The following is a 13,454-nucleotide window of genomic DNA, read 5'->3' as shown; positions in this document are numbered from 1 at the left end:
GAAAGAAAAGTGTGACGCAAATGGATCCTTCTCTTTCGCATTAAAACACAGTAATTCAGTGTGGTTTATGAGGATGTGCTCAAATTATCCGTGTGCTGTAGCAAACTTACAGATTTTTTTTCTAAATGTTTACAGTTTTTTTTTTACAGTAAAAATTATTATTTTACTGGAAAAAATGTCGGTAGACATTTACATTCTTAAAAAATATTCTTACTTCAAATAAATGCTGTTTGTTTTAACTTTCCATTCATCAAGATATCCTGAAAAATATGTATTAATAATCATAAGTGTTTCTTGAGCATCAAATCATCATATTAGAGTGATTTCTGAAGGGTCATGTGACTCTGAAGACTGGAGTAATGATGCTGAAAATTCAGCTTTGATCACAGGAATAAATTACACTTTACTGTATATTCAAATAGAAAAAAGGGATTTTAAATTATAATAATATTTAGATTTTTACTGTTTTTACTGTATTTTTGATCAATTAAATGCAGCCTTAGTAAGCAGAAGAGACTTTCAAAAGCATAAAAAATCTGACCAACCCCAGACTTTTGAGCGGTGGTGAAATGTAGTGCAGGGTTTAGACAGATGTAAGGAAACTGGAAGTGTGTGTGTTTATGTGAGCATTTGTTGCAATTGTGTTGTGTTGATTATATGTCGAAACGTTGGTATGTGTTTGAAGCAAGTGTTTATTTGGGTAGGTGCGAGTTAGCCAACATGTGTGTGTGTGTGTTTCAGATGTGTTTCTGAGTGTGTGTGTGTGTGTGTGTGTGTGTGTATAAAGTTAATGAGAGAGACCTTTCCCCCCTCGCCTCAGTCTCACTCTTCCACCTTCAGTTGTGTTTTTTCAGGCTTCGGAACAGAAGTAAACACTTTGTCCCGGCTTTTGTTGTACGTGTGTGTGTGTGTGTGTGTGTGTGTGTGTGTGTGTGTGTGTGTGACCCTCGCCGCTCTGTGGTGAAATAGGAAAGCCCTTCCTTCGCATTAAACCTTAATGTGAAATCTCATGGCTTTTGAAGTGCCCCTAAGGTTTTCTCATTCAAGCCGGTTTCAAAAGGCTGTGATCTCTAGGGTCAGGAAACGCTTCTAAAGGATTTTTTTTATTTTTAACCCCATGACCTCAACAAGGGCTTCTATGAGCGGAAATATTCAACTTATAGCTGGCTTTCCTGTGTTCCCAGCACAGAGCTGCATTAATGGCGTGGTTGATGAGGCTGAAGAAAAGGGGCTTTGATAAAGACGATGGCCACACAAAGCCAACCGTTCAGTCCAGCGGTGGTTACCAAGTCATGGGAATCACACTTAACTAGCACTTCTGTGTCAAGCAGAGATTAATGTTTATGTGTTTGGACAAGATACTGTGGAGTGGAGCTATAAAAAGATCATTTGATGTTAGACAAACAGACAGACAGACTATCGTTCAAAAGTTCGGGGTTTGTACGTTTTGTTTTGTTTTATTTCTCTGCTCAACAAGGCTGACCAAAACATATTGTGGAATTTAAAATAACTTTTTTCTATTTTAATACTTTTTACGGCGTAACTTATTCCTGTGATGGGAAGCTTAATTTTCAGCGTCATTAACTCCTGGTGTCACGTTATTGAGTTTCGGTTTTAACATTGTTCCATGTTGTCTGTGGGATCTCCTGAAATTCTGTTTCAGATTCAGTAACATTTTGTTTCTTCAGAAATCGTTCTAATTTGCTGATTTTCTGCTCAAGAAGCATTTCTGATTATTATCAGTGTTGAAAACAGCTGTGCTGATTCATATTTTTGTTTTTATATTGGATAGACAGACAGACATAGATAGATAGATAGATAGATAGATAGATAGATAGATAGATAGATAGATAGATAGATAGATAGATAGATAGATAGATAGATAGATAGATAGATAGATAGATAGATAGATAGATAGATAGACAGACATTATAGATAGATAGATAGATAGACAGACATTATAGATAGATAGATAGATAGACAGACATTATAGATAGATAGATAGACAGACAGACAGACAGACAGACAGACAGACAGATATACATTATAGATAGATAGACAGATAGATAGATAGATAGATAGATAGATAGATAGATAGATAGATAGATAGATAGATAGATAGATAGATAGATAGATAGATAGATAGATAGATAGATAGATAGATAGATAGATAGATAGACAGGCATGATAGATAGATAGATAGATAGATAGACAGACAGACAGACAGACAGACAGACATCATAGATAGTTATAGATACTGTAGATAGACAGACAGATAATTCTGCATGTGTAATGTTAATCTCCTGTGTCGGTACAGATGAGCCATGTGAAGGAGCGGTTTGTAGACACTCAGAGGGAATGGCTTCTGCTCGTGTGTATCGGAGCGTCGTCTGGAGTTGGTCGACTGATGTTTGGGAAGATCGGAGACCTCATTCCCGGAGTAAATAAAATCTACTTGCAGGTACGGAATGTTTGTGATGAATATTTCCATAACCGGAAGAATTCAGCAACGCTGATGCGATGCCGCCAGAGCATGAAATGAAATCAGAGACACTCGAGGTCACAAGGTCATCAGTGGCGTCAGTGTTTCTCAAGGTCTATATGCATGTTCTAGAAGTGGAACAAATGTTGAATCAGTTTTTCTCATTAGTGATGAGAATCTTTTTCATATGATCTCAATATATACACGGCTAGCTATAGAGAGGAGTATTTAGCTAAATATGTGCACTATATTAGGCTACATATTTATTATATTTTTTACTTATATCATTGAAATATTATAACATTGTTATTATAATAAAACCACATTATATTTGAGTTGTTATTTTAAAAATAACCTTTAATAATAATACCAGCTGATATACCCCCCCCCCCATAATTCTCACTCCAAGCTCAATTCAAAAGTTAGCAGCCCTGATACAGTATATAATAGCCCTATATATATATATAAAAGCCCTTTTCTATGGTATTTTTCTACTTAAATGTATTAGATTAAATTAAGGTTTGATGGATCAAACTTTCTACGTTCTTAGACGAGTGTGTGTGTTTATGTGTGTGTAGGTGGCTTCGTTCATATTGCTGGGTCTGATGTCGATGATGATACCTCAGTGCGCCACGTTCGAGGGTCTGATTGTGGTTTTCGTATTGATGGGTTTCTGTGACGGCTGTTTCATCACCATCATGGCCCCCATCGCCTTCGAGCTGGTCGGGCCGATGCAGGCGTCTCAAGCCATCGGATACCTCCTCGGCCTCATGGCCATACCGATGACAGCCGGACCACCACTCGCAGGTGAGGGGCCATATTTCATAACCATATGACCTGATTATTTAGAAGTCCTGCGAATGCGTTGCAGTAAAAATGTGATATAATATGAGGGTGAGCAAATAATGATGATTTTTTATTTTTGGGTGAACTTTTGGCAATAAACAAGTGCTAACGTGCAGCCACAGAATAAAACATTTTAAAAGACAATTGAGACTTTTATCTCACAATTGCGATTTTACATCTCACTATTCACTATCACACAATTCTGACTTTATAACACGCTGTTATAAAGACAGAATTGTGTGATATAAAGTCGCAATTGTGTGTTATAAAGTCAGAGTTGTGTGATATAAAGTCGCAATTGTGTTATAAAGACAGAATTGTGTGATATAAAGTCGCAATTGTGAGTTATAAAGACAGAATTGTGTGATATAAAGTCGCAATTGTGTGTTATAAAGTCAGAATTGTGTGATATAAAGTCGCAATTGTGTTATAAAGACAGAATTGTGTGATATAAAGTCGCAATTGTGTGTTATAAAGACAGAATTGTGTGATATAAAGTCGCAATTGTGTTATAAAGACAGAATTGTGTGATATAAAGTCGCAATTGTGTGTTATAAAGTCAGAATTGTGTGATATAAAGTCACAATTGTGTTATAAAGACGGAATTGTGTGATATAAAGTCGCAATTGTGTGTTATAAAGTCAGAATTGTGTGATATAGTCACAATTGTGTTATAAAGTCAGAATTGTGTGATATAAAGTCGCAATTGTGTGTTATAAAGTCAGAATTGTGTGATATAAAGACAGAATTGTGTGATATAAAGTCACAATTGTGTTATAAAGACAGAATTGTGTGATATAAAGTCGCAATTGTGTTATAAAGACAGAATTGTGCCATATAAAGTCGCAATTGTGTGTTATAAAGTCAGAATTGTGTGATATAAAGTCACAATTGTGTGTTATAAAGTCAGAATTGTGTGATATAGTCACAATTGTGTGTTATAAAGTCAGAATTGTGTGATATAAAGTCGCAATTGTGTGTTATAAAGTCAGAATTGTGTGATATAAAGACAGAATTGTGTGATATAAAGTCACAATTGTGTTATAAAGACGGAATTGTGTGATATAAAGTCGCAATTGTGTGTTATAAAGTCAGAATTGTGTGATATAGTCACAATTGTGTTATAAAGTCAGAATTGTGTGATATAAAGTCGCAATTGTGTGATATAAAGTCAGAATTGTGTGATATAAAGACAGAATTGTGTGATATAAAGTCACAATTGTGTTATAAAGACAGAATTGTGTGATATAAAGTCGCAATTGTGTTATAAAGACAGAATTGTGCCATATAAAGTCGCAATTGTGTGTTATGAAGTCAGAATTGTGTGATATAAAGTCACAATTGTGTTATAAAGACAGAATTGTGTGATATAAAGTCGCAATTGTGTGTTATAGTCAGAATTGCAAGATATGAAAATGCGATTCTGAGAAAAAAGTCAGTCTTTTTTTCCTTAGAAATGGACTTTATAACACAATTGCGACTTTATATCACGCAATAATGAGATAAAAAGTCAGAATTGTGAGATAAAAAAGTCGCAATTACCTTTTTTATTTTTTATTCTGTGGTGGAAACAAGCTTCCATAGACTTGTATCAAAAACATAAAAAAATCTTACTGACCCCAAACTTTTGAATGGTAGTGTGTATATATATATATATATATATATAATTAATTTATTTTTTGCTCAATGGTCTTTGTGCTGCAAGGGAATTCCTCTCTTCCATGCAGCGTAACTAATTTCCATCCAAAGCCACAATAAAATCTTTATATAAAACTTGTAGATAAATAATGAATATGTGATTTAATCAGCCAGCATGCTGATCTTGGCTGCGTTTCCCAGATAAGACACACACACACACACACACACACACACACACACACACAACAGGCTAAGTGTTTTCCCAGTTTATGCGTCCGGTGGACAGGAATAAGATTTATTTTGGAGGGTAAATTCCAAGGTCTCCCCATGAGCATATTTATTTTGGACTGTTGACATAAATGCTCTTGTTCAGCGACGGTCTCCATATGTTTTCAGTTCCCAATCCAAATCTAAGCTTTCATTTTGAAGCATTAGACATTATAACATCTACTTGTACTCCAGTAAATGGACCTTATATTTGCAGGTCTCAAGGTTCATTTGTAAAATACTGACGTTACCTGTCAGAACTCCGGGTCAGATTCAGGAACGCTGAGAACCTGAAGCATCATTCACAGGATCTCGTTTCAAAGCGTTGGCCTTCCCGGCAGGAGCATTACGAATATAGGTTTGGATTGGCCGTCACATGCTGTTATTTCACACACTTGGAACCGTGATCGGACTTCTAAATGTCTATTTATTTAAGTTTCAAGTGGTCTTATATCTTTTGGGGAGAATCTTACCAGAGTCTGAACCGCTGGTGTAGTTGTTTTGCTTGAGATTCGTTCCAGACCTCAAGCCTCATTGAAACCCCTGGAGAAGGATATTGAAATCGAGAGCATTTTAATGTGGCGGTCATAGTGGGAAGTCTCAGTTGAATTTGAATCGCATTAGTTCCATTCTTTAGCTGTCTTTTTATTTAAAGTCAACATGAAATTTTCATCATTTACTTTCATCTCTGTCTTATGTTATTCTAAAGGAGATCTTTATTTTCTTTTAACTTTTCTTTTGATTTTTCATTTTCACACACACACACACACACACACACACACACACACACACACACACACACACACACACACACACACACACACACACACACACACACACACACACACACACACACACACACACACACACACACACACACACACACACACACACACACAAATAATTTTACTAGTGGTATGACAAGAATGTCCAAGAAATATATAAAATATAAATCATGTAACAAAAAGAAAGAAAACAAGTTTGCGCTTTTAACAGTGCACAAATGTCACAAAAACACATCTATATATATATCTATACATATATATATTTTTTACACATAGACAATGGACAATGTTTCAATTTGTTTGTGTTTTTTAATATTTCCATCATATAAATCATATAAATATATGAGGAAAATATTAAACATTTACAAAAAAATAGAAATATATTCTCCACATCTGGATGTAGTATGTGTAAATATATATATATATATATATATATATATATATATATTAGGGCTGTCAAAAGATTAATCGCGATTAATCGCATCCAAAATAAAAGTTTGTGTTTACATAATATATGTGTGTGTACTGTGTATAATTAAATTTGAATATATAAATACATGCTTGTATATATTTAAGAAAAATGTGTAATTTATATATAAAAAATATATATTTATATATAATATAAATTATATATACATATATACAGTATATGTATGCAAATATTTCTTAAATATATACATACATGTGTGTGTATTTATATATACAAAATAATTATACACAGTACGCACACATATATTATGTAAACACAAACTTTTATTTTGGATGCGATTAATCACGATTAATCTTTTGACAGCCCTAATATATATATATATATATATATATATATATATATATATATATATATATATATATATATATATATATATATATATATATATATATATATATTCATCCTGTTCCAGAGGTAAAGTAAATACAAATATATATATTTGCTTGACCTCTGGAATTATTTAATAAACAGTTATTTAAAGCTTGCAACAATAATAGTAACAACATTTCCTTTATATCTAAATATATTCTCCTGGGGTTATATGAGAGGCTCTTTAGCCTGAACTAGACCTTTACCTCATCGAACATTTTGTGATAATGTTGTTTTTTCTACATCACATCTTCTTTCTAAGGCCTTCTTCACGACCATTTTAAAAACTACGACGTGGCGTTTTATCTGGCTGGGATTCCTCCAATAGTGGGGGGAATCGTGATGTTCTTCGTGCCTCTGGTGCACCGTCGCGCGCAGAGGCGGCAGAAAGAGGTCAACGACCCCAGCATGGACAAGATGTTGAAGAACTGCTCCAACGGAGACATGCTGCCAGGATACACCGACATGGAGACGCACATATGAAGCCCACACACACACACAAAGGTAGCAGCTACTGTAAAAGACTGGAAAAATGCATTAAAAAGATGCTAATTGGCTACGGATTAGCTTCCTTATATTCCATACGCTTACAAACTGTAATAAATGTAAGGGGACATACAATACAATGTATATATATATATATAAAATGTAGGTAACACAAATTTTACAGTGTCCTTGTTACATATGTTACATGTACTTACCGTAGTAATAACAGTAAATTATGCATAATTACATGCAACTAACCCTCAACCAAACCCTAATCCTACCCTAACCCTACAGTAAGTACATGTAGTTGATTAATATTAGCCTACTCAGTGCTTAAATATATAATTACACTGAAACAATGACACCTTAAAATAAAGTGTAACCACAATTTACAGCAGGAAAAAACACGAATTGCTAGCAGTGTTATTTTAGTTTTATTAAAGTTTTTTTAATGAGCTTTTATAGTTTTAGTTTTCATGTTAATTGTAGTTTAATTTTTATATAGTATGTAGTATGTTATGTAGTTTATATATATATATATATATATATATATATATATATATATATATATTGCTATATGTGTACAGAACAGGATTAAACACTAAAACACTAAAAGGTGAAAATTTCCCAAATTGAACTGTAATGTGTATGTGGCCTTCGATTTATCATGTGGCTTTCTCTCTACCACATGTGTATTTTTGATGATTGTCAGTGTATTATAAAGGTAAAAAAAAATAGTTTAGTATTTCAGAAGGTTGGTATTTTAACATCATATATCACTTAATTTAAAAAAAAAAAAAAAATATATATATATATATATATTGTATTTCAGAAGGTTGGTATTTTAACATCATATATCACTTAATTTTTTTTAAAACTGTCAATTTAAGTTAAATCAGTCAAACTTAAAATGCTGCTGTTTTTTTTTTTACCGTAAATTTCAGATTTGTTTTACAGTATAAAAAAAACTCAATATGCATTTCTTCCTTTTAAATTGTTAAAAAATTCAAAAACGTATTCCTGTTTTTTATTTAATAGCTGGTTTTCAATGCGGTCCACTATATACGAAAATAAATAAATTGCAGAATTGCTTAGAAATGGGTTACACTTTATTTTAAGGTGGCATTGTTACAGTGTAATTATATATTTAAACACTGAGTAATATTAAGCAACTACATGTACTTACTGTAGGGTTAGGGTAGGATTAGGTTGAGTGTTAATTGCATGTTATTATGCATAATTGACTGTTATTACTATGGTAAGTACATGTAACATATGTAACGAGGACATTGTAAAATAAAGTGTTACCGTAATGGCTTGCGATTGCCAAAAAAGTTAATTTTGGACTCTGACTCTTTACATCTGAGATAGATAAAGGGCTGCTCAAGCTTAATATTTGATGTGTGACATGAAAAACTGGAACCCCAGCTTGTGTGTGTGTGACGTCTGTTGTTCCTCTCTCTCTCTGCAGGGATTCATCAGTGTGTGTCAGAGATGGTGTATCTCCTCTTTGCTTGTCTCTAATCAAACTCGAGGTCTCAAGGCTTTCCCCCTTGCTCTTCTTCTGTGCCGGAGAGGAGATGTGATCGTCCAATCCCACGCTGCCGTTTCCACCAGCTCCCGAAGCGACTGAACGACTTCCCAATGCGGATCCGTGCCGAAATCACCGGCTCGTTTTCGAGCGGAAACTGAATGGAGAGCTCAGGTAGTGCGGGAGCCATCGCTTCAATTTGGACCTTTAAAAAGGAAAACAAAACCTTCATCAATTTGACGTGTTTTACAGAGAAAAAAAGAGCTTGATACTGTAGATCTTTATTTCCGTTTATTTTCTAGATTATGCAAATCAGATTTGTATGCTTTAGTTTTTTTTAGCGTAAGATTTTATGAGAAAAATCCGTCTTTCTTCGTGCACTTTCTGCTATCGACATTGATAACCTCAGCCGTGATTTATTTTAGCATACCGTACCGAAGCTGTTAGCGTATCGCTTATGAATTATGTAGAAATGCACATTAAACGAGGAATCATTTTTATGTATTTTTTTTTTTTTAATAATCTTCTGTCCTTAGTTATATCTCCTAGATTTAGTTCAGTGATCAGCTATGCACTAAGGAGTTCACAAACTGTGCCATGAGCCTTGAGCCAGATGAAAACTAAAGCATCCGTAGAGTTAGGAATCAATAAAGAAAATAATTCGAAATTATATTTTGCATAATTTTTGTTTTGTTTTGCTTTGTGACAATTTCCACCAAATTGATATAATGCGAAAACAATCTTATTTTCATCATCACAATACAGCAAACAAAGACATCAAATCCGGATGAATAAATTAAATCAGTACAACGAATACCAGACTATAAAAAAATATTTTGTGAAGTTGTAAATTAAACAGATTATAGGAGAAAATACTTTTTTATATTATTTTTTACTTAAAAACGTCATGTTTAATCCAATGTGCTACTTGTCATTTCTGAGTGAAAATTGTTTTGATGCAAATCCTATACCACCGTTTATGCAAAATATAATTTCTTATTTTTAGGGTAAAATATGACCCAGACATATATCGACTTTTTTTTTTTTTTTTTTTTGTGAGATCCACTCAAGGACAGAATCACTACATTTGCTAGAACTATGTTTTTAAAAATCTAAATATGTGTCTTTTTTCCACATTTGACTCCCATTTATTGTATTTTTTTAAGAATTTATATTTTGGTTATATGTATTGTGTCTCGTTTGTTACATTGAAAAAAAAAATCTGGCATTTGAATTGAATGGACTTTGAGGCTCTTATGAAGACAATCAAAGCGTGATCTGAACTGTAAAACTGTCATATCTGTGATTCTGTTTAAGAATGGAAAGAACAGATTGCTCTAAGCAAAACAAAGTAGTATTATACAAAGTGGGCCATGTTTATGAGTATCAGTGAATTATTATGTGAAGAACATGACATTTGAAGCTGTTTTTTTCTTTTGATTGTGTCTTTGTTTTGGTCGATAACTTAAACATGTCTGACGTGTTTGGTGAGAGCAGTCATTAGCTTTTTCTCAATCTCTGTTCCAAAAACCAGTGAGATATAACAATTCATCTAAGAGAAATAGATTGTTTTAGATGAGGCATATATTCCGCCGAGTCTGTAAAAAAAAAGGTCAATCTTAAAAAAAAGTTTTTTGGGGGGTAATATTTAAAGGAACACGCCGACTTTTTGTGACTTTAGCTTGTTCACCGTATCCCCCAGAGTTAGATAAGTCCACACATACCCTTCTCATCTCCGTGCGTGCCGTAACTCTGTCTGACGCACCCACCGCTAGCCTAGCTTAGCACAAAGACTGGAGGTAAATGGCTCCAGCTAGCATACCGCTCCCAATAAGTGACAAAATAACAAGTTCACATGAGACACAGCCATCTTCTAACCGTATACATACTGGGAACTATATTCTCAGAAGGTGAAGCACTGCTACTACTGTGACTATATACATCACAACATGTAAATAGGAGAATGTTGGCGTTATTTTGTCGGAGCAGTATGCTAGCTGGAGCCATTTACCTCCAGTTTTTGTGCTAAGCTAGGCTAGCGGTGGGTGCGTCAGACAGAGTTACGGCACGCACGGAGATGAGAAGGGTGTGTGTGGACTTATCTAACTCTGGTGGATACGGTGAATAAGCTAAAGTCCCAAAAAGTCGGCGTGTTCCTTTAATGTAATCTTGATAAAAACGGATTTCATAAAATTGGTATAAAAAAAAGTATCGTTCAGGAACCGGTATCGGTATCGAACATTTTTGAATGCTTTGTTTACGGTTCTTGGACCAGTGTGTTGTTTTGTATCTCTTCTTCGACTATTGCACAATACATCACAGCTGCGTATTGCCACCTAGTGGACTCTTCTGTCTCCACACTCACCTTGCGCATGCGCTGTTGTGCACAGACAAAAAAATCAGACTGAAGTATACATTTGGCTTTAGAAACATGCTGATATCAAACTGTAAAACTGTGCCGTTTGCCTATTCAGAGCATTTCCCATCAGTCTTTTGTGCAGTTGTATGATGGTTAGGATTTTGTCTCGGTCTCGCTAGTATTTGGAACAGAGCTGTAGTTCCTCTCTTTTGCACGTATGCTGTACTTTTGTCGGTTATTTCCCAGAAGCCCCAGCGGTTTCTGTCCGTATGAGCTAATTAACCTCGTTTCGGGTACATTTTTCTCAGAACTCATTAGATGGCCTGTTTAAAAAGCAAACGATATGGTCACGATCTTAACCAAACTGCCTCAATCCTGCAGGTTTCACCAGACCACTAGACACCTCTTCAGATTTTAGTACTGTGTGATCATGTTTTCTGGTGACTAAAGATGCTTGTTTAGCTGAACTGATTGATTCACTGCAAAAAATGCTTTTCTTACTTAGTATTTTTGTCTTGTTTCCAGTCCAAATATCCCAAAAAATCTTAAATCAAGATGTATTTACTAAAGTAGTAATGCCATAAGATATTATGTCTTGTTTTCTGGGGAAATAAATCAAAATGAAGTGAGTTTCTGTTTAAAACAAGCAAAATGATCTGTCCATGTGGTAAGAAAAATAATCTTGTTTCTGTTTGAATTAACTAGCCTATATTTCTCACCCCATTGGCAGATAATTTAGCTTGTTTTAAGCAAAAACTCAATTCATTTTGATTAATTCCCCCGGAAAACAAGACATAATATCTTATCTAATTTGATCTAATTTTACCTATCTAGTAAATGCATCTTGATTTAAGAATTTGTAGATATTTGGACTGGAAACCAGACAAGCAGCGTTAATGTCTTTATTGGAAAGAGAAGTAATCGTGCATACCTCAGAAGTCTGTTTTATGGTTACGTAATGACACCTGTCGGACCCTGGTGCGTTTAGTCTGTGTTGATTAGTCTCCTGCAGTGGGTTTGTTTGTGCGGATTCATGGATCTGAAAGCCATGATTCCTGTGTCTCTCTCTCTACCTGATCATCCAAACGGTAAAATCTCTCCTTAGAGTTTTGTTCGTGCCATTTTTTTTACTGATGGGTGTGTTTTTATATGCGTGAGAGACGGAGACAAAGAACGAGAGAGACAGACAGACACGTTCAGAAACTCAGGGAGTGCAGACGTTTTTCATTTTTCATCACCCGCCTGCGTATTATTGCACGCTGGATTCATAAATCTCTGTTATGCAACACTTGTTATCAATAATGGAATTTAGAGCATGAATATTTGGGTGGACCTCAAGAAAAAACACATCTAGTTCATATTGAAAAAACAATAAATATAATGATATATATATATATATATAATTGGCAATACAACTAATCTGACAATCATTTTCACCTTACAGTAACAAGACTGAAATGTTTTTTTTTGCATTACAGTAATAATAATAGGGCAGGAAAATGCTTCATTTATGAAAATGAAAATAATGTCAAATATTGATGGTCCTAAAGTAAGTGTTCCTTAAACAAATGATAATTGAGCGACATTTCCGCTCACGTTAATTTCAGATGCTCTTGCCTTCACGCCGCTTATGTCTTCCATTAACGCTTTTGTCCGGTTTCAGCCAAACTTGTATGTAGGGAATGTGTTTTGTCTGTCTCTCTCTCTCTCTTGTCTTTTATTAGTTCATTTGAACCGTCTAGACATTTAAAGATTAAGGCTTTTGTGAGAAATCTTTTATTTTTTAACCTCCAACCACCCAACTTCTTTCTGGTATGTAATGTTCAACTTTATATGATCCAGTAAATTATTGTGCAACATTTTTTTTTTTTTTTTTTGCATTATCAAATTTTTTTTTTATCCTGTTTCATCTCACTCGAGTACAAAAGGTTGTAAATACTGTTACATGACGACCAATAAAAACAACAATTTCTGTTTTTTCTTACCGCACAAAACTGCCTTTTTATCCCGTCCACTTGATGCATTTCAATATATGCTGTTTTTCAAGGCCAGTTTATATCCAACTTTTATTCATCTGTTTGTTTTCCTGCATATTGCAAAAGGAATCTAATCTAGGGGACGCAATAATCTTCATTTTTCTGTAAATGTTGAACTGATGCGCAAACACAGTAAAGGTCTCTTTAGCTTTGGGATCGATACTT

At 34.3% G+C, this 13,454-nt stretch overlaps 1 protein-coding gene across 1 annotated transcript in view; it reads left to right on the top strand.

Moving 5' to 3' along the window:
* Positions 1–10,105, top strand: part of slc16a2 (solute carrier family 16 member 2) — a 41,047-nt gene extending 30,942 nt beyond the window's left edge. The window contains exons 4-7 of the mRNA XM_081382417.1: positions 2,318–2,461; positions 3,061–3,289; positions 7,140–7,381; positions 8,835–10,105. Of these exons, the coding sequence (XP_081238543.1) occupies positions 2,318–2,461; positions 3,061–3,289; positions 7,140–7,360 (594 nt within the window). The 3' untranslated portion in view covers positions 7,361–7,381; positions 8,835–10,105. The remainder of the gene's footprint in view (positions 1–2,317; positions 2,462–3,060; positions 3,290–7,139; positions 7,382–8,834) is intronic.
* Positions 10,106–13,454: the final 3,349 nt, after the last annotated feature.

The sequence above is a fragment of the Scardinius erythrophthalmus genome (genome assembly GCF_964197995.2).
Source record: "Scardinius erythrophthalmus genome assembly, chromosome: 13".
NCBI lineage: Eukaryota > Metazoa > Chordata > Actinopteri > Cypriniformes > Leuciscidae > Scardinius > Scardinius erythrophthalmus.
Note: the sequence above shows the minus strand (reverse complement) of the source record. Positions and strands in the feature narration are given on the sequence as shown.